At 36.1% G+C, this 18,493-nt stretch overlaps 1 protein-coding gene across 5 annotated transcripts in view; it reads left to right on the forward strand.

Moving 5' to 3' along the window:
* Positions 1–18,493, forward strand: part of EPM2A (EPM2A glucan phosphatase, laforin) — a 106,528-nt gene that overhangs the window by 48,052 nt on the left and 39,983 nt on the right. For all 5 annotated transcript variants that reach the window (XM_027084245.1, XM_027084254.1, XM_027084251.1 and 2 more), the window contains exon 2: positions 9,961–10,135. In XM_027084245.1, the coding sequence (XP_026940046.1) occupies positions 9,961–10,135 (175 nt within the window). The remainder of the gene's footprint in view (positions 1–9,960; positions 10,136–18,493) is intronic.

Genomic DNA, 18,493 nt, shown 5'->3' on the forward strand with positions numbered 1-18,493 from the left:
TACCAAAAGATTTGATCACTTCAAATCAGGTGGTCAAATCTTTTGGCTTCTCTCTAGATTATCATCACATTGAATGAATTATTAATAATTCAGTCTTGATGCTTTGAGTAAGCCTATTAAGAACAATCTAAGTTTCAGATTTTCTCTAAAAATTATATAAAAAGGAGAGCTCTGTTATTGTATTTAATTTTAAATGGAAGCATAATTGCCTGGTCATGACATTTTGGGGATGTTCTTAAAGAGAATCTTCAATCTCTGAGATGCTTCCCATTTTAAGATGTGTGTATCCTCATGAATCACTAATTAATGTAAATTGTCTGCAATAAAAAAAAGTCTGACTTCCTAAATAATGGTTAGAAAAGTGGTAATTCTCTTCTTTGCTTTTCCAAGTCATGAAATCCAGTTGTTTTACAGTGCTTGCTTTAGAATTTGGTAAGTGATATGAACTCCCTATGAGTCCATATTATGTTGTCACTTTACCCACTGAAGTAAACATTTGTTCTTGTTATCTGTTTTCTTCTTCGAATCATACTCATGCATACATTGTTGTGCTCTTTGTTATGTATCTAAAGCATACTCTGTTGTCATCACAGTTTGAGACCCATCCCCTTTATCACAAATCTTTTCTCAGTAGATGTAGCTCATACTGATACTCTATTTTAGTCTTCTATATCCATTTACACACCGCAAATCTATCATAGTTTCCTAGTGAGCCAATTACTCCTTAAAATAAATCTCAACATAGCATTCCAGTCATCATACACTGAAAAATGTCATTGGAGATGCAGCTTATTTGCAGTCCTTGAACAGTCTGCTTATGTATCAGTGTCCTGAGTAGTTTTAAAATTATTTTCACCATTTAGTTTAGTTTTGTTTCATTCACTAATTGCTTTGTGTAACCTTTGTCTAATCAACAATAGTCAATTCATTGTGACAATCATGTTTTAAATTTCATTTGTCTACCTCAGTTTACCACAGGACTGGATATACAACAAGCTCTCAATAATACTTGGATATTAACTGGATTAAATTCTAGAATATTTCACATATATGAGTGCATTAGTCTGTTCAGACTGCTATAACAAAATACCATAGACTGGGTGCCTTAAATTACAGAAATTAATTTTCTCACAGTTCTGAAAGTTAGAAGTTCCAGGTCAGGGGGCCAGCAGATTTGGTTTCCGGTGAGGACTCTTTTCCTGGCTTGCAGATGGCTGCCTTCTCACTGTGTCCTTTCCTCTTTGCCTGCATGGAGAGAAAGATCTCTGGTTTCTCTTCCCCTTCTTATAAGGACACCAGTCCTCTTGGTTTAGGGCCCCACCCTTATGATCTCATTTAACTTGAATTCCCTCCCTAACAGCCCTATATCCAGCTACAGGCACATTGGGGATTAGAGCTTCAACACATAAATTTTGGGGGTACATAATTTAGTTCATAACAATGAGATATTAAATTATTAGTAAATCTTTAAGAAAAGAACTATTGAATTTTGCTTTTCCCATAACCATTTTAAAATTATATTTCTTCAACCTAGCTTGATCTAAGCCTCCACTTCACCTATATCTTCTTATAATCATGGAAATTTTCCCTTCTAATGTTTTCTGCTCTGTATGGTTTGGCAGGTGTTAAGTTTTTTTTTTAATTCTTAGCTGGAACTGATCAAGCCTCTTTGGGGAGTTTTACCTAAAAGATCCCCTCTGGAGACTTGGTAGAGAGTGAACCCAAGGCTAAGCTTTATTAATCACTCCTGCTGTTCCTGTTTTCCGCACACCTCAAGCTCACCTTTGAGAGAACCAACACATCACACCTGCCTACTAAACAACCATCTCAAGGACTTTTGTCATCTCATAGCATTTGAAGAATATGTGAATCGTTTTAAGTCTGATTATTAATGAGAGCAAGTGAGGCCAGACCTATTATGTACAAAGCTTGGAGACCCCTGACTTGTGGTTCTATCAAGTAATTGTCTAAATTTTGACTGAAAGGGTTAGACAGTGTACAGATTTACAGAAAGGATGACGCTTATGTATCACATTTCAACTTACTATTCGCCATAAAAATAATGATCACCAATAATAATCAGTTTTTTACCTTGAAAGACAGTCACACACACATATACATATTTGCATGCATGCACACACACACGCACACACACATGCACACGCGTGCGCGCGCGCGCACACACACACACACACACACACACACACACACACACACCCTGAGTCAGATGTTTGATTCGTTACCATAATCATCCTGTCACATTTGATGTTTTCCTTTCTGGTCCTCCAAACTCTAGCCTCCTTAACAATAATATTTTCTTATCTATTGTAGAAAAACCTTATTATATCTAAATCTAGTTCCTATTTTCATCATTGCTAAGTGTCTTTGTAGTCATTATAATTATTTTAAACCAAAACTCTTGGAGCTCTTTCCTGAATTTGTTGGATTGTTTTGTATTGGATTTTTCCTAGGAGTTATTTTAGCTTTAACTCTTGGCATGGCACTCGACTATATACACCTCCTATTATTTTAATGCAATATTATTATATAGAAACTGGACTTTTGTCTACATACCTACCTGAGTTAGTATAGAATTTTTTTCATACCCGCAGGTAGTCATTGATTTCCTAATTTTCATTAGCCAAATTTCATTTTTTTACCATTAGCATGAAGTGTTGTCTACTTAACTCTTTGCATTTAAGGGTTTTGTGTTCCTATAATCAAATGAGATAAAAATCTTGTAAATCAAAATATTCTTCCTAAATCTTGTATTATTTATTATTTTCTTATTAGCTTTCCTTGTTTTCTTTCTTAAATTTTATTTATTTATTTATTTTTTTGCGGTACACAGGCCTCTCACTGTTGTGGCCTCTCCCGTTGTGGAGCACAGGCTCTGGAAGCGCAGGCTCAGCGGCCATGGCTCACAGGCCCAGCTGCTCTGCAGCATGTAGGATCTTCCTGGACCGGGGCACGAATCTGTGTCCGCTGCATCGGCAGGTGGACTCTCAACCACTGCGCCACCAGGGAAGCTCCTTAAAATTTTATTTTGTTGTGTGTGTACAGATTCTGAAAGCTTGTAAAGACTGTATAATTACATGTTAGATTTTAACTGTGGTCTTCCTCCTTATGACATCTATATATCTAAATATCTATACATCTATATATCTATGTATATCTATCTAAGTCCCTGTTCCTATAGATTGGGGAGGATGGAACCCTCTCTAAGATGCCTGTGTAGGAGGGAAGGTTTAAATCCTCCTGTAAGGATTTACATTTGCTTTCCTGCTTCTGCTCTGCTTAGCAGATAAAGCTTCTTGTTGCCCTGTTATACATCATCAACACAGGCAAGAAATTGAGTTTTTAAATAAATTTTCATTAATGGACTATCCTCTCTGTCTCTCCACGCAAGAAATTTGTGTGTGAATGCAGTAGGTTGAATTGAAGGTTGGGTGGGAGGAGTAGAGAGGAATATTACAGAAAGGCAAAAACAATTTTAAATTAAGTATTAAAATGCTTGCCTTTACCTGCTCTCTGGTGGTCTCATGACCAATGTGTTTGATTACTCACTTTATGTAGTTTGCCAGCTGCATCTTGCCTTCTCTCTTCTCTTTCTCCATCTCACCTTTCCTTCTCCTTCTCAATCTTCACACCATTTTTCCCCATCTTCTCCTTTGTTGCTCGCACCTGTGTCCTCTATTCTATCATGCAGTTTACCTGTCTCCCATTGCTACTCCCAAACTCAGCTATTTTCTACCGTTGCATACTGCAATTTACCAAAGTGCTCAAGCAGAACAGGATCCACTCTTTTAAAGAGGCAGTTGGTTGAACAAAAAGATTTTTTGCATTTTAGTTTGTTTTGCTTTTGCCGTTGGAACAGAAAATCAAAATACCAGAGTTGGTAATGATTATACCATATTTGTACAGCTTTATGCACCAATAGTTTCTGAAGTAGTAAGTAACAGATGGGGCATGAGAGAGATCTGATTTGGGTGAATTACTAGCTAAAATTAGAGATTAATGTGTTAGGTTCAAAATTGATGTTCATGTGCTGGAAATAAAAACTGCAAGGTAATTAAACTCCAAAGAGGATAGATTCAAATAAAATAATATATGCAAAATAATTAGAATTTTAATTTTAAGTAGACTACACTATCCAATAGATTTTCCTTGTCCAATATAATTTCAAGCCTTCTGAGTTTATAAAAAAAGTCATTTTTAACTTGAACTTTCAAACTTATAGAACTATTTAAAATAATGTGTTAGTTCAGATTTTTAAATTTTCTCTGTCTTTAATTGGAGTGACAGAAAGCAGACCTCTTACTCCTTCACATTTATTTGCTTTATTTTAACTTACCTAACTTGCTTCAGTGAACAAATAATATTACGGCCAAATCTGCTCTAAGGAAATAGGTGTTTATTGTTAATTAAACCAACCATTTTCTACTTTTCTGCCAATAACACATGTTAGTTTATCCTGCCTTAGTGAGTTGTTTGTATGTTTATTTATTTTAAATTAATACTAATGAATGACTGGCAATGGGCGGCTCCAACGGAACAGATAATTCACCTCCTACAGGCTCCCTCCCCACCCCCATCCCCCCTCCAAAGAAGCCACAAAGTTACTCCTTTAACCTTGTTACAACACAGCCAACTGACTCCTTTATGAGGTAGAAGAGACCTGGAAAAGTCAACTGAACTTCTAGGCGTAAATGATTACTGTGGTAGTAAACAATGTGTTATACATTGTACTCTTAGGCCAGTCCTATGGAAAAGAAAGTGAGTTGGAAACTTAAAAATTCTCCAGTCTATTTGGAAAAAACAGACAAACCAAGATTTATTTATTTTTTAATTAAACTTTTTATTTTGAAGTAATTGTATATTCACATGCAATTGTAAGAAATAATACAGAAAGATCCTGTGTATCTTTTACCAGTTCCCTCAATGGTAACATTTTCATCACCACAGGTATCTCCCATGTTCCTGTTTTCTAGCCTCACCTACTTTCTTCCTTCCCCAACCTCTAACCCCGGGCAACCACTAAACTGTTCTCCATCTCTATAATTTTTTTTTTTCAAGAATGTTATATAAATGGCATTATACAGTATGTGGAATTGGCATTTTTTTCACTCAGCATAAGTTTTTGGAGATTCACCTAGGTTATTGCATTATCAATAGGCCATTCCTTTTTTTGGCTAAATTATGGTATCCGATGTACCACAATTTGTTAAATCATTCAATCACTAAATCTTAACATCTTAACACTTAACATCTTAACACTTTTTCTGTGTTTTGTTTTGTAGATTCCACATTTAAGTGAGATCATACAGTACTTGTCTTTCTCTGTCTTATTTATTTCATTTAGCATAATGCCTTCAAGGTCCATCCATGTTGGACTGATACTTTTGGCACCATATAGTTTCCCTCCCCATCTCTGATTTTCTTTGCTCTGAGGTTCTACTTTACATGATAATAATATAACCATTTCTGCTTTCTTTTAATTAATGTTTGCATGGTGCATTTTTTTCTATACTTTTACTTTCCACTTACCTGTATAATTTGAAGTGAGTTTCTTCTGGGCAGCAAATAGCTGGTTCACTAAAAATAATCTGTTCTGACAATCTCTGTATTTTAATGTGTATTTATTTAGACAGTTTACATTTAACGACATTATTGGTATGTTAGGACTTAAGTTTGCTATTTTATTTTTTGTTTCTGAGGTTTTTTTTCTCTCTCTCTGTTTCCTTTCTCTGCCTTCTTATGGCAATATGGTTCATACTTAAACATTTTTTAGAATTCCGTTTTGATTTACCTACATTGTACAAACATAACTTGTCATAGTTAACTGGTTTCATCATTTTGACAGTTTAAATGAATTGGAGGAATCTTATTTCCCTCTTTATTTCTTTGCCCTTCTCCATATAACTGCCTTAAATATTTCCGCTACATCCATGTAGGGCCACATCAGAGAGCATTGTAGTTTTTATTAGAAACTCACGAGGAGAAAGAAAGTCTATTGTATTTACCCATATTTTCTTACCGTGTTCTTCTTTCCTGATGTTCAACAATTTCCTTTCTGTTTATAGAGATCTTCTGTTTAGCCATTTTTTTTGAGAAGCCTACTGACATTAGAATGGTTGTTTTCCTAAATTGTTATTTTTCTCTGGCTACTTTCAAGATTTTTCTTTGCATTTAGTTTTCAGAAATTTAATTATGATGTGTTGTGGCATGGATTTCTTTTTGTTTACCCTGTTTGGAGTTTGTGCAGCTTCCTGAACCTGTAGATTTATGCTTATTGGCAAATTTGGAAAGTTTTGAGACATTATTTTTCTCAAATATTTTTCCACCATACCCTCTTTCTCATCTCTTTTTAGGACTCCAATTACTGGAATGTTACATCTTTTGTTATAGTCTCACAGGTCCCTAAGTCTCTGTTCTTTTTTTTTTTTTTAATCTGTTTTCTCTCTGTTGCTTAGATTGGGTAATTTCTGTTGTTCTATCTTGCAGCTTGCTAATTCTTTCCTTTGTCCCCTCCATTCTGCTCTCCCCTGAAGTTATTATTTCAATTGTTAATACTGATATTTTTCAGTTCTAAAATTCCATTTAGTTCTTATTTCCATCTTCTATTTCTTTGCTGAGACTTTGTGATTTTTCATTTGTTTCAAATGTGTTCAGTGGATTGTTGAAGCTTAAAGTCTTTGTCAGATAGTTCTAACATCTCTGTCATCTTGATGTTAGCATCTTTTGAGCTTTTCTTTTTTCATTCAGTTTGAGATCATTGTGATTCTTGATATAATGAGTGACTTTGTATTGAAACCTCGACATTCTGAATATTATATAATGAGACTGTACATCTTATCAAACCCCTTTTGGTTTAACTGGGTTCCTCTGATGCTGCTCCAGCAGGAGCGTGGGGGTACTACCTCATTACCCAGGTTCCTCACCCAATCTGCATTGAGAACTGGAGGGATTGGACTCCTTATTACTACTGAATGGGTTGGGAGTTCCTGCTCTCCCCTACACCTGCACTGATACCTCCCTGGCTGAGAGAGATAGATGTGTCTTGTTACTTCTCCTAAAACATGTATGTGTAAAAATGAATAATTCAGAAAACTAATTCTAGGAATGAAGAATTCTTAGGAAGTCAATGTTACATACATACTTTTGCTTGAACAGTGTAATTTATGTATATTTGAGCTCCTTGATAATTAAATTTATTTAAGTTACAACATTTAAATTGTTGTAAGCCTCTTATACTGAACAGTAGGAGCCATAGATATTATTCTTTTATTACTAAAAAGTAATAACTTCGCTTTGTAGCAAATCCAATGGATTCAAAATAGTTGAAAGTAGTCCTTCCATCCCAATTACATTCTTCAGATGTAACTACTGTTAACAATCAGACATGCATCCATCAAGTTTTTAGTCTATGTTTACAGTTTCAATCATGCTCCCCCACCTCATTTACTCACTTCTAGTTTTCCTCTCCAGCTTCTCTTTCTGTGCCTCCTTTGTAAGCTCATCCCTCTGTCCAGCTTTTAAATGTTGAGATGCTTTTAAACTTGGTTCTAGAAGGCTTTTCTTCTCAATCAATATTGTTTTTCGGGGCTTCCCTGGTAGCGGAGAGGTTAAGAATCCGCCTGCCAATGCAGGGGACATGAGTTTAAGCCCTGGTCCGGGAAGATCCCACATGACACGGAGCAACTAAGCCCGAGCACCACAACTACTGAGCCTGCGCTGTAGAGCCCGTGAGCCAAAACTACTGAAGCCCGCACACCTAAAACCCGTGATCCGTAACAAGAGAAGCCACCTCAGTGAGAAGCCCATGCACCGCAACGAAGAGTAGTCCTTGCTTGCCGCAACTAGAGAAAAGCCCTTGCGCAGCAATGAAGACCCAACACAGCCAAAAATAAATGAATAAATAAAAATTAAAAATAAAAGAATGTATAAAGTATTGTTTTTCTTTGTGACTCACCTATATCCTTGTTTCAATTGCCATCTATACTTAGATGACTCATAAACTTATTTTTCTAGTTTAGATCTCTGGTCTGAGTGTCAAATCAATAACTCTAACTCTCTACTTGACATCTCCTTTTGTATCTAAATAGCACTTCAAGCCCCAAATGCCAAAACCAGATTGATGATCTTTCCTTGCAACTCTTCCAGATTTCACATCTCAGTGACTGGTACCACTATGTATTGAGTTGTATTTGCCAGAAGCCTAGGAGTCATTATTGGTTCCCTTTTTTCTTCACCTCCCATATCAAATTAATCACCAAGTCCTGTGGCTTTTCCCTGCTGAATCTCCCCACTCCTTTCCATTTCTACATCCAAGCTTTTACCATCTCTTTCCTGGGTTAATGCAGTATTTTCCTAAATGGACTTTCTATTTCTAATCTCATTGTGCTTGAATTAATATTTTACTCTATAACCAGAGAGATATTTTCAAAATAAAAATGTGGTCATGTCACCTGTCTGCTTAAAATATTTTAATGTTTCATTGCTCTTATGGGAAATACCTAAATCTTTAACATGACTTAGTATAATGCCTGTCATATAGTGAACATTCAATAAATATTTGTGGAAAAATGTATAGATGAACTTACGTAGTTTACAGTATTGCTATTAAAATAGTATTGCCACACACACGTATGCATCTGTGTATCTTTCTTTAATCTTATATTTCTGTTGGATATACTTCTAGAACTGAAATTGCTCGTATAGTTTGATTTTCATCTATTAAATATCAAGGTTAATAGGGCAGTTACAAGGTGTAGTGCCTTGTAGCCATCAAGAGAAAAAGAGGAGTCTGAGCTGGGAAGATCAGTGATGATGTATTAAAGGAGCCATCCGGTACCTTCTATCTGATGGAAGGGAGTTACATTCTAAAGAAATGCCCAATGACTTAAGGATTTTTTAAAAGAGATTTTATGCCAAATAACCTTAGGTAAAATGTTTTGTAAGATAGAGCAAGGAACAAATGAGTCGAATTTTCATATTCATAATAAATGTGACTTTTCCCGTTTTATATTTTGCTTACATGTTTTTCTTATAAATGACAATATATGGAAATTAGGTAATTTAAGGAAAAGAATTATTTGAAATGGGGTGGTCACATAAGGGCTAATAAAAATAATGTACAAATTACAATTTCCATAGAAATAAAAGGTCTGTCTACTAGTGTAGTTGATACTGGGGAGAATTGTGATATCGGCAAGTAGTGTTTTCAGAGACATGTTCTTCTGTCTCTGCCTCTTTTGCTCCACTCACTGGAAAGAGGATGTGTGTCTTGGTGCTTGTGAAGTAGGCGGAAAACAGCATGAAGGTGTCAGGTGCCTGAAAGTTGGGGTCTAGGGGTATCAGTTTACTGATAGCTCTGCACTTATTAGTTCTGTGACCCTGGACAAGCTAGTTAATCTCTGTGATACTTAGTTTTCCCATTTGAAGATAATACTAACCACTGATTTACATGCAAACTGGATTGGATGTGATATTTGTTTTATTATTTATTAATGTGTTTTTTAAAATTGATTGCTTAAGCTGATACTGAAACACTTTATTACTGATTTTAGTCATAAATTTGCATACCAGGAAGATAAAAGTATGCAGCGCAGGGACATTAATGGCTTTAAAAACCCTTTTCAGCAGCTTATCAGGCTACAAAATGACTCACAACAGGCTCTTAAGGCACTGAAAGGTCCCAAGAAATTCTGAGTTCATATGCTTTTGGAAATATTCATGTATTCAAAGGGAGCATAGGACTCTATGAAATTCACAAGTAACTCTACAAATTGTTACTGTGTTCCCTATTACTCTAGTCTATTTTTGTTTATACTGAAATCTGTAGATTATGCAGCTTTGTATTTATTTTCATCTTACTATTAATTTTGCATCAGCAACTCTGTGGCTGTTTAAGCAAAACATTGATGTAATTGCTTTGTTTGTCATTTCTTCTTGTTCTAGGCAATGGGCCTCACCACGACCGTTGCTGTATTTATAATGAAAACAACTTGGTGGATGGTGTTTACTGTCTCCCAATAGGACACTGGATTGAGGCCACTGGGCACACCAATGAGATGAAGCACACAACAGACTTCTATTTTAATATTGCAGGCCACCAAGCCATGCATTATTCAAGGTAAAAATAGTGCCATGTTTATAAGCATAGAAGTAGGACAAGGGTAGCATTAGGACAATGGAAGTATTCACTGTGTGTAAAACTGCAGTATCTCCCTTTGGAGGGTTATATAGGCCTGCAGTGCTTTGAGGAGGTAAATTACAGTGAATTACTGTGTGAGATTTTCTGGTTCTAGATGTGAAGGATCCTTTTTATAGAATTCTTTTATTAAGTATACACCCTGGCATCAACATATTTTGACCAGACAGTACTTTACCAATCTTTGTACTTACATAGTGGATTAAAAATAAAAACCAGACTAAAATATCATAAATCAGCATTTGTATCTTTTATGCTACAGACCAGCTGTGAAACAAAAATTGCTGTCTCTTTATAAAATATTATCCAAATAAACATATGTGAAAATCTAGACATAAAACTAGATAGGATGTGATCATCTGCTCTATTACTGGGAGGGCTAAAAAGTGCCTTCGGTTTTTTAAGTAAAAATAAAAGAAACATTTTTCATTTTCACCAAGAACTTTATTGAACGACGTATTCACCCTTTTTTTCCACTACCTTCTGCCATTTTTCAGGCAACTTCATAATTCCATCTTCCCAAAACTTTTTATCTTTTTGAGCAAAGAACTGTTCCAGGTGCATTTTACAATCTTCCAGGGAATTGAAATTTTTTCCATTAAGAGAATTTTGTAAAGACCAAACTAAATGGAAATCCAAAGGTGCAATGTCTGGTGAATACGGCGGATGAATCAGAACTTCCCAGCCAAGCTGTAACAGTTTTTGCCTGGTCATCAAAGAAACACGCGGTCTTGCATTATCCTGATGGAAGATTACGCATTTTCTGTTGACTAATTCTGGACACTTTTCATCAAGTGCCGCTTTCAGTTGGTCTAATTGGGAGCAGTACTTGTTGGAATTAATCGTTTGGTTTTCTGGAAGGAGCTCATAATAAAGGACTCCCTTCCAATCCCACCATATATACAACATCACCTACTTTGGATGAAGACCGGCCTTTAGTGTAGTTGGTGGTGGTTCATTTCGCTTGCCCCACAATCTCTTCCGTTCCACATTCTTGTACAGTATCCACTTTTCATCGCCCGTCACAATTTGTTTTAAAAACGGAATGTTTTCATTATGTTTCAGTACAGAATTGCATGAGGAAATATGGTCAAGAAGGTATTTTTGCTTAACTTTAATATGTGGAACCCAAACATCAAAGCGATTCCCATAACCAAGCTGGTGCAAATGATTTTCAACGCTTGATTTGGATATTTTGAGTATGTTGGCTATCTGCCGTGTGGTATAGCGTTGATTGTTCTCAATTATTGTTTCAATTTGATCGCTATCAACTTCAGCTGGTCTACCCGACCGTGGAACATTGTCCAGTGAGAAATCTCCAGCACGAAACTTCGCAAACCACTTTTGACACATTCAGTCAGTCACAGCACTTTCTCCATACACTGCACAAATCTTTTTGTGCATTTCAGTTGCGTTTTTCCCTTTCTTGAAATAATAAAGCATAATATGCTGAAAATATTGCTTTTTTCTTCCATCTTCAATATTAAAATGGCTACACAAAAATTCACCAATTTTGATGTCTTTTTTAAAAATTCATGCTAATATGACAGCTGTTACATAGAATCTAACAAAATTGTTTCGAATGAAGTTAAAGACAACTAAGCACTACTAGGGCCATCTTACGGAAAAAAACGAAGGAACCTTTTGACCCACCCAGTATTTATTAATAGATTTATTTTTATTTGTCTATTTAATTATTATACCAACAATATGTGCCAAAATACAAGTTCAAACACCAAAGAGGATGCTAAATGAAAAGTAAGGTTCAATATACTTTCCTTCATTCCCACTCACCAGAAGTGATTATTTTTAACCATTTTATGGTTAGTTTTTCTGGAGCTTAAATCCAAGTCTTAAATAATGTGCATATACTTTATTTGTTAATATGTCAATTTAAAAATAGCTTTTGATTCCCCTCTATGACATGAGAGAAATTTAGCTCACTTATCTTCTCTCCCCACTTCCAATCCCTACCAAGCTCATGAAAAAAATTCTTTTGTTATTTAGCTTCATAAAAATTCTATTTCTTGACTCTATTTCTTGTACGTTTTTGACAGTGCCCCTTGATTTCCTACTGCGTAAGATAAGAGATTTACTGCCCCTATATCTTCCTCCACATCTACTTCGACCCATTAACTCCTGTTTTTCATTACTTTTACATTTCCAAGGGTTATAGAACTTAGATTTAATTTAGCAAATATAAGTGAGTCTTTCATACTCAAGGTGTACGTGTGCATGTTTGATGAATCTAGTAGATCTACAAGCTTTATTAGGAAGAGAAGTCTGCCACTCGCCCTGCCTCCGCACCTCCTCTCATTTGGTCTGTCCACAGGCAACCGCTTTCACATCTTTAAGCTGATTATTTGCTAATTACTTTCAGTTAAATGATAAATAATATGATTATATTACTGCTTCTTGATTTTAGTTTTTGGTATTATTTATTGATTTCACACCTGAAAAATGAAAATGTAGCTCTTTTTTCTTCCCCTTCCCCCACAAACTTCAGTGACATCCCTCTGTTGTTCAATCCTCCCAACATAGTTATGCCATCATTCTGATGAGATTGGTATGCCCCATGTTTATTTGTATGCCTGTGTAAATTCCGTTTAACACCCCCTAACTGTTCACACATGTCTAAGTCTTCTTTGAAGAATGTATAGCTTTCTGGTTTGCTGCTGAGTAGTTGAAGCCTTTATGGCTCCTAACCCTTTATGTTTGAGCTGAGTTTCCCTCCCCCCACTCTGGAGAAGCTGTCAGAATCTTCATTTTCAATATTATGAAATTTCATAATGGAATGTCTTGATGTGGTTACTTTTTTTGCATTTTGCTAACCTCTCAGTGAGTAGATTTTTTAATTCTGTAAATTCTGCAAATTCTGCAATTTCAAATGTTTAAAGGTAAATTACTCGAATTATTTCTTTGATGATTTATTTCCCTTTCTGGACCTCCTATTATTTAGATATTGGAAACTTGGTCTGAGTATTTTATATGTTGCATATCTTTGGGGTTTTTTTTTTTTCTCTCCTTTCTAACAGATTTTCTCAACTTACTTAATCATCCATCACACTATTTAGTTTTTTTCCCCCCAATTAATTAATTTATTTATATTTGGCTGTGTTGGGTCTTCGTTGCTGTGCGAGGGCTTTCTCCAGTTGCGGTGAGCGGGGGCCACTCTTGATCGCGGTGCGCGGGCCTCTCACTGTCGTGGCCTCTTCCGTTGCGGAGCACAGGCTCCAGACGCGCAGGCTCAGTAGTTGTGGCACACGGGCTTAGTTGCTCCGCGGCATGTGGGATCTTCCCAGACCAGGGCACGAACCCGTGTCCCCTGCATTGGCAGGCAGATTCTTAACTACTGCACCACCAGGGAAGCCCTACTATTTAGTTTTTTATTGTTGCTATCATTTTTGTTTTCTGGGAACTCTTCATTTAATTATCTGAGTGTCTTCCAGTCCAGAGACTCGTTTAACCTTCCCCAGAGAATAAACCTCCAGTCTTTTGTCAGGACTGGGGAGGGAAAGTGTCCCAGCTGAGGAGAGTGGGAAGATGAATCTAAGGGTCTGGCTGCGTTCTAAACAGACTTGCCAGTTTTCCTTATTCTTTTCACCCACATCCAGAAGTACCTGGAAATCCCAGTTTCTGAGCCTGTTGGGGATTCTGTAGTGTAATTCCAGACAGTTCTCAGCTTTCTCCACTGTTGGCCTTAGGACTTAGTTTTTCTCAGTCTGCTAAATTTTTCAGTAATCAACCAATTGCTTTACAGTTTCCACAATTTTTTTTTGTTATCTTTGCTCCTGTTCTCTCTTTCTTGGGTTTTTATGTATTTAATTTTCTACAAAATCTCTTTATGCTTGTTTTAAAGGGATTTGGTGAAAGTTAGATGTGTGAAATCAAATTTTCTGCAATAAAATTAAAGTGAAATAAAGTATTAAAAGTGTCTAACATAAAACTTCGTAAAGCGTAGCTCAATAAATAGTAAATACATTCTTTATTTCTAACATTTAGTTTGTATTGTGTTACTCTGACCCAGATAAGATTCTACCATGTTAGCATGAGATTTTAAAAATCAATGTGTACTTCCATATTCAGCCTATACTTGGTATCAAACTACACCTTCCTCTTCAATAGATTTTTTTATGCAAAAGAATGAATGTTTGCATTAAAGACACAGATAACTAATTTAATTAGACTTTAGTGGAAAGGGACTGTATCTTCTGTATCTTGAAAAGGCTTATTGCCACTTAAACACATTTCAAGAGCCATAAATTAGACTTTATGAAAGGCACACTTATATTCTTATAAAAATATTACAGTTTAGAAAATGTATTATAAAAGCTCATTTATTGTTTGCAGCCTCTTTGGCTTATAAAGAAAAGATATACAGTCATTTTCAAACCTCAAAATTATTTTATACACTGTAGAACAATACTTTCACACATTTTTGATACTGTTTTGTCTAGCACATTTTCCAAATGAATGGGATTAATTACTTTTGAGAAAGAGTGAGGAACTTGGTGCCAGCCCAGCTCTCTCATTTACTACAGAGCAACCTTGGGACAATCCTGTAACAGTTCTGAATTTCAGTTTCCTGGTTTGCAAAGTGAGTTGGTTAAACTAGATGAATACTGAAGTCAGTTCTGGAAATAATCAAGGATTAAAGTTAATTTAAAAAGCTAAGCCTTATTCAACATTTTGCCAATACATTATATTGACTTAACAGTGACTATACTCCGTATCAGCTTCTTTGGTTTCAGGTTCAGCCGTCAAATGCCTGCAATCCAGTGCTGCCTCTAGGTGGCACTTTCCTTCATTTTTGCAGCCCAGGACATACATTCAGTCCAACACTACAGAAATATTTGGAAATATACATACGTTATAGTCATTTTACAATTAATCCCTAATAAGTATGTAAATACTTATTATAAAATGATACTTTACATTGCTTATATTCATAATCAAATTTTGACAGGAGATCTCTTTTGGACTAAATACAGAAAAATCACAAAATTCTGTGTGCAGCAGGACCTAATTACATTGTCCTGCTTCTGTAATTCGCAATCAAGAAATTACTGGCCAAAGGACGAATCTAATTTCAGTTGTTATTTGCATCTGATTGAATGATTTGAGATTTTTCTAAACAGTAAAACCAAGATTATAATTGTTCATCCTACTAGGAAAGGAAAACAGCATAATCTTCCTTCTTACTGAGTTCTTCTGATCGGGCAATGACTTTTATTGAGTATTAACTGAGTGTGTGAGATTTCCTTGAAGAGTTCCTTTTCCCTAAATAAATAATGCTGTTCATATTTTATGAGGTCAACTTAATTGATGGATGTCCCCTTTTTCATATGATTAAAATACATTTTTTTTTTTGCGGTACACGGGCCTCTTACTGTTGCGGCCTCTCCCATTGCGGAGCACAGACTCCGGACGCGCAGGCTCAGCGGCCATGGCTCACGGGCCCAGCCGCTCCGCGGCATGTGGGATCTTCCCGGACCGGGGCACGAACCCGTGTCCCCTGCATCGGCAGGCGTACTCTCAACCACTGCGCCACCAGGGAAGCCCTAAAATACATATTTTTATATAAAACATTTAAATATATTAAAATAGATTATATATTCTATATTATGTATAGTTACATTGGGATGATTTATTTTCAGTATCATGTAAAAAATTAGTGATAGATATTAGCATCCTAATGGTAATATGAATTAATTGTAAACATACCCCTTAATTCTTGTTTCTTAGAAGTTATTTAAAACATATTTGCTAAAGTTTATGGAGAAGTCAGTTTTTGCTGATAGTGCTGTTGTGGGTTCAGTATGATTATAAAAGAAGCAGCTGGATTCTTTGCTGCCTTTATATTATCAACAGCATTGTTATTTACATTATGATTGAAATGTCTCTGTCAGGCCAGTGAGAGAGAAGCTTGATTAAAGGAGAGAACTTGGTTGTCAGATCTCAGATTGTGTCTATAGGAATGGTAGTAAGAAAAAGGGAATATTCTATCATATAAGTTAAGCAATTTGGATTCCTAAGTCATTATGTGGGGAAAACTTGGCAATTTTATTATAAAAATATGAATTTTTACTACAAAAGAGAGCAGAGAAACAAGGAAATTTAGGATAGGGGAAGGTAATTTATAAGGTGGGTGCTGTTAAAGAATGTTTGGATGTTAATGACAATGATGTCATAGAGTGGAGAAAAATTAATGATTAAGAGGAGAAAGGGGAGAGTCATAGGGGCAAAATCTTTTTGTAAACAAGAGTGATCTGAATGCAGGAGAACAAAGAGTTCATCCATGGTCCTTGAGGAAGCAGAGAATTGGCATGGGTGCAGGTATGTCAGTGAAGTAGTGAGGGCATGTGGAAGTTCAGTTTCTGATTTCTTCTCTCATTTTTTTTTTTTTTTACCATCTTTATTGGAGTATAATTGCTCTACAGCGGTGTGTTAGTTTCTGCTTTATAACAAAGTGAATCAGCCATACATATACATATATCCCCATATCTCCTCCCTCTTGCGTCTCCCTCCCACCCTCCCTATCCCACCCCTCTAGGTGGTCACAAAACACCAAGCTGATCTCCCTGTGCTACTTGGCTGCTTCCCACTAGCTATCTGTTTTACATTTGGTAGTGTATATATGTCCATGCCACTCTCTCACTTCGTCCCAGCTTACCCTTCCCCCTCCCCGCGTCCTCAAGTCCATTCTCTACGTCTGCGTCTTTCTGATTTCTTTTCTCCATGAAATAGGAAGCAAGGTCATCAGATGAGAGTGAGAAGAGAGAAGAATTTTAGGTTTGAATGAGATATATAGACTGGGTAGCTAATGGAATGTGAATGTACTGACTCATGAATTTTTATTTTTACAAGACTCTCCCAATTCCAATATTACAGTGACTATGACAAACAAAGAAGTTATTCTCTCATTTTAAATGAGTACAGAAGACGGACAGAATATTTTTGACAGTTTTCTGTGTGACTCTAGCCAGATCAGAAAGAAGTCTAAGTAATATGCTAAAATGGAGGCTTTGTAGATTGGGAATTATATGACATATTTTTCAGAGCTAGAATTAACTTTATTATGCTGGCCATTATGGAAGGTCCACTTCTGGAAGAACAATGGATCTATTTATATTGGAGTCAGTAAACACATTGGGGAATGCTCCTTTCTTATTTTCAAGGGGTTGGTATATTTCTATCACTTTGCCAATCCCTGTGATCATTTAAATTGACTGAAAATGATTAGTTTCTTAGAACATAGTCTCATCTTTGGTTGAACAGAATGCAAAGATTATGAAACCCGTGGAGGAGGGGTCAGTGAAGAAAGAGTAGTGAAAATGCATATGTTACATACTAAATAAGATAATCAGTTTTCCTGTTGACTATTTCTATATCGTAAAGGTCCTATCATGACTTGTACGTTCACGGACGTTTTTTGAAAAGTAAGATCTTTATTTTCATGCTTTGATACATTGTGAATTGCCTTTCTCAACCTTCTTTCTCAAAGTTAATTTTTTTCTTTGAATGTCTTGTAGACTTATCGTTCTTGATAAATGAATCAATAATTTAATTGATTAGCATATGTAAATGCTAAGTGTTTCACCACGTAGTTGATAAATACTCTGAAAAAAAGTACTGGGTGTAGCAACACACACACACACACACACACACACACACACACTGGTAACACCTACTTTGCAGGCTCTCCATTTTATAAGGAAAGGATTGTTTTCTACCCGCAGCCACATGATGTGTTTGACAGAGTGCTGGGTGGGGCACAACTCTCAGATTCAGGCTAATGAAAGCAGGGGGTAGATTTTAGGTGTTGTCTGAGGATTCTGTTGGGCAAGTAAAACCTTAATCATGCTTTATAACCCTGAGTTACTTCTGACTATGAGAGAAAAGGCATCCTACACAGTATCCCCTCCTGTTGTAGAGAAGCAAAATGGGAATCAACTCTACAAGGTCCTGCTCTGAGGTCACGACAGCTGACCCCATTCTCAGACTCTCCTCCACGTGCCTCTGTTTCCTCCTCCTGAAATGGGGGCTCTGTTTTCTTCTACCATCACGTTCTGCCATCAACTTCTGATCCAAATATACATCTGAACACAAATAAATGACCAAAAATTCCTGCTTATTTTCACGAATCAACATTTAAAGTTTAGATAGTCTGTATAAGTCAAAATAAATTGAATTAATTATAAGAAGTACCTAAAAACGTTTTCTCTCCCCAAAACGTTTTCTCTCCCCCAGCACCTTTATGCCATTTTTTGGAAATTGCTG

Source organism: Aethalodelphis obliquidens, unplaced genomic scaffold, assembly GCF_003676395.1.
Source record: "Aethalodelphis obliquidens isolate GAN/ISIS:26980383/991018 unplaced genomic scaffold, ASM367639v1 scaffold3, whole genome shotgun sequence".
In the NCBI taxonomy this organism is placed as follows: domain Eukaryota; kingdom Metazoa; phylum Chordata; class Mammalia; order Artiodactyla; family Delphinidae; genus Aethalodelphis; species Aethalodelphis obliquidens.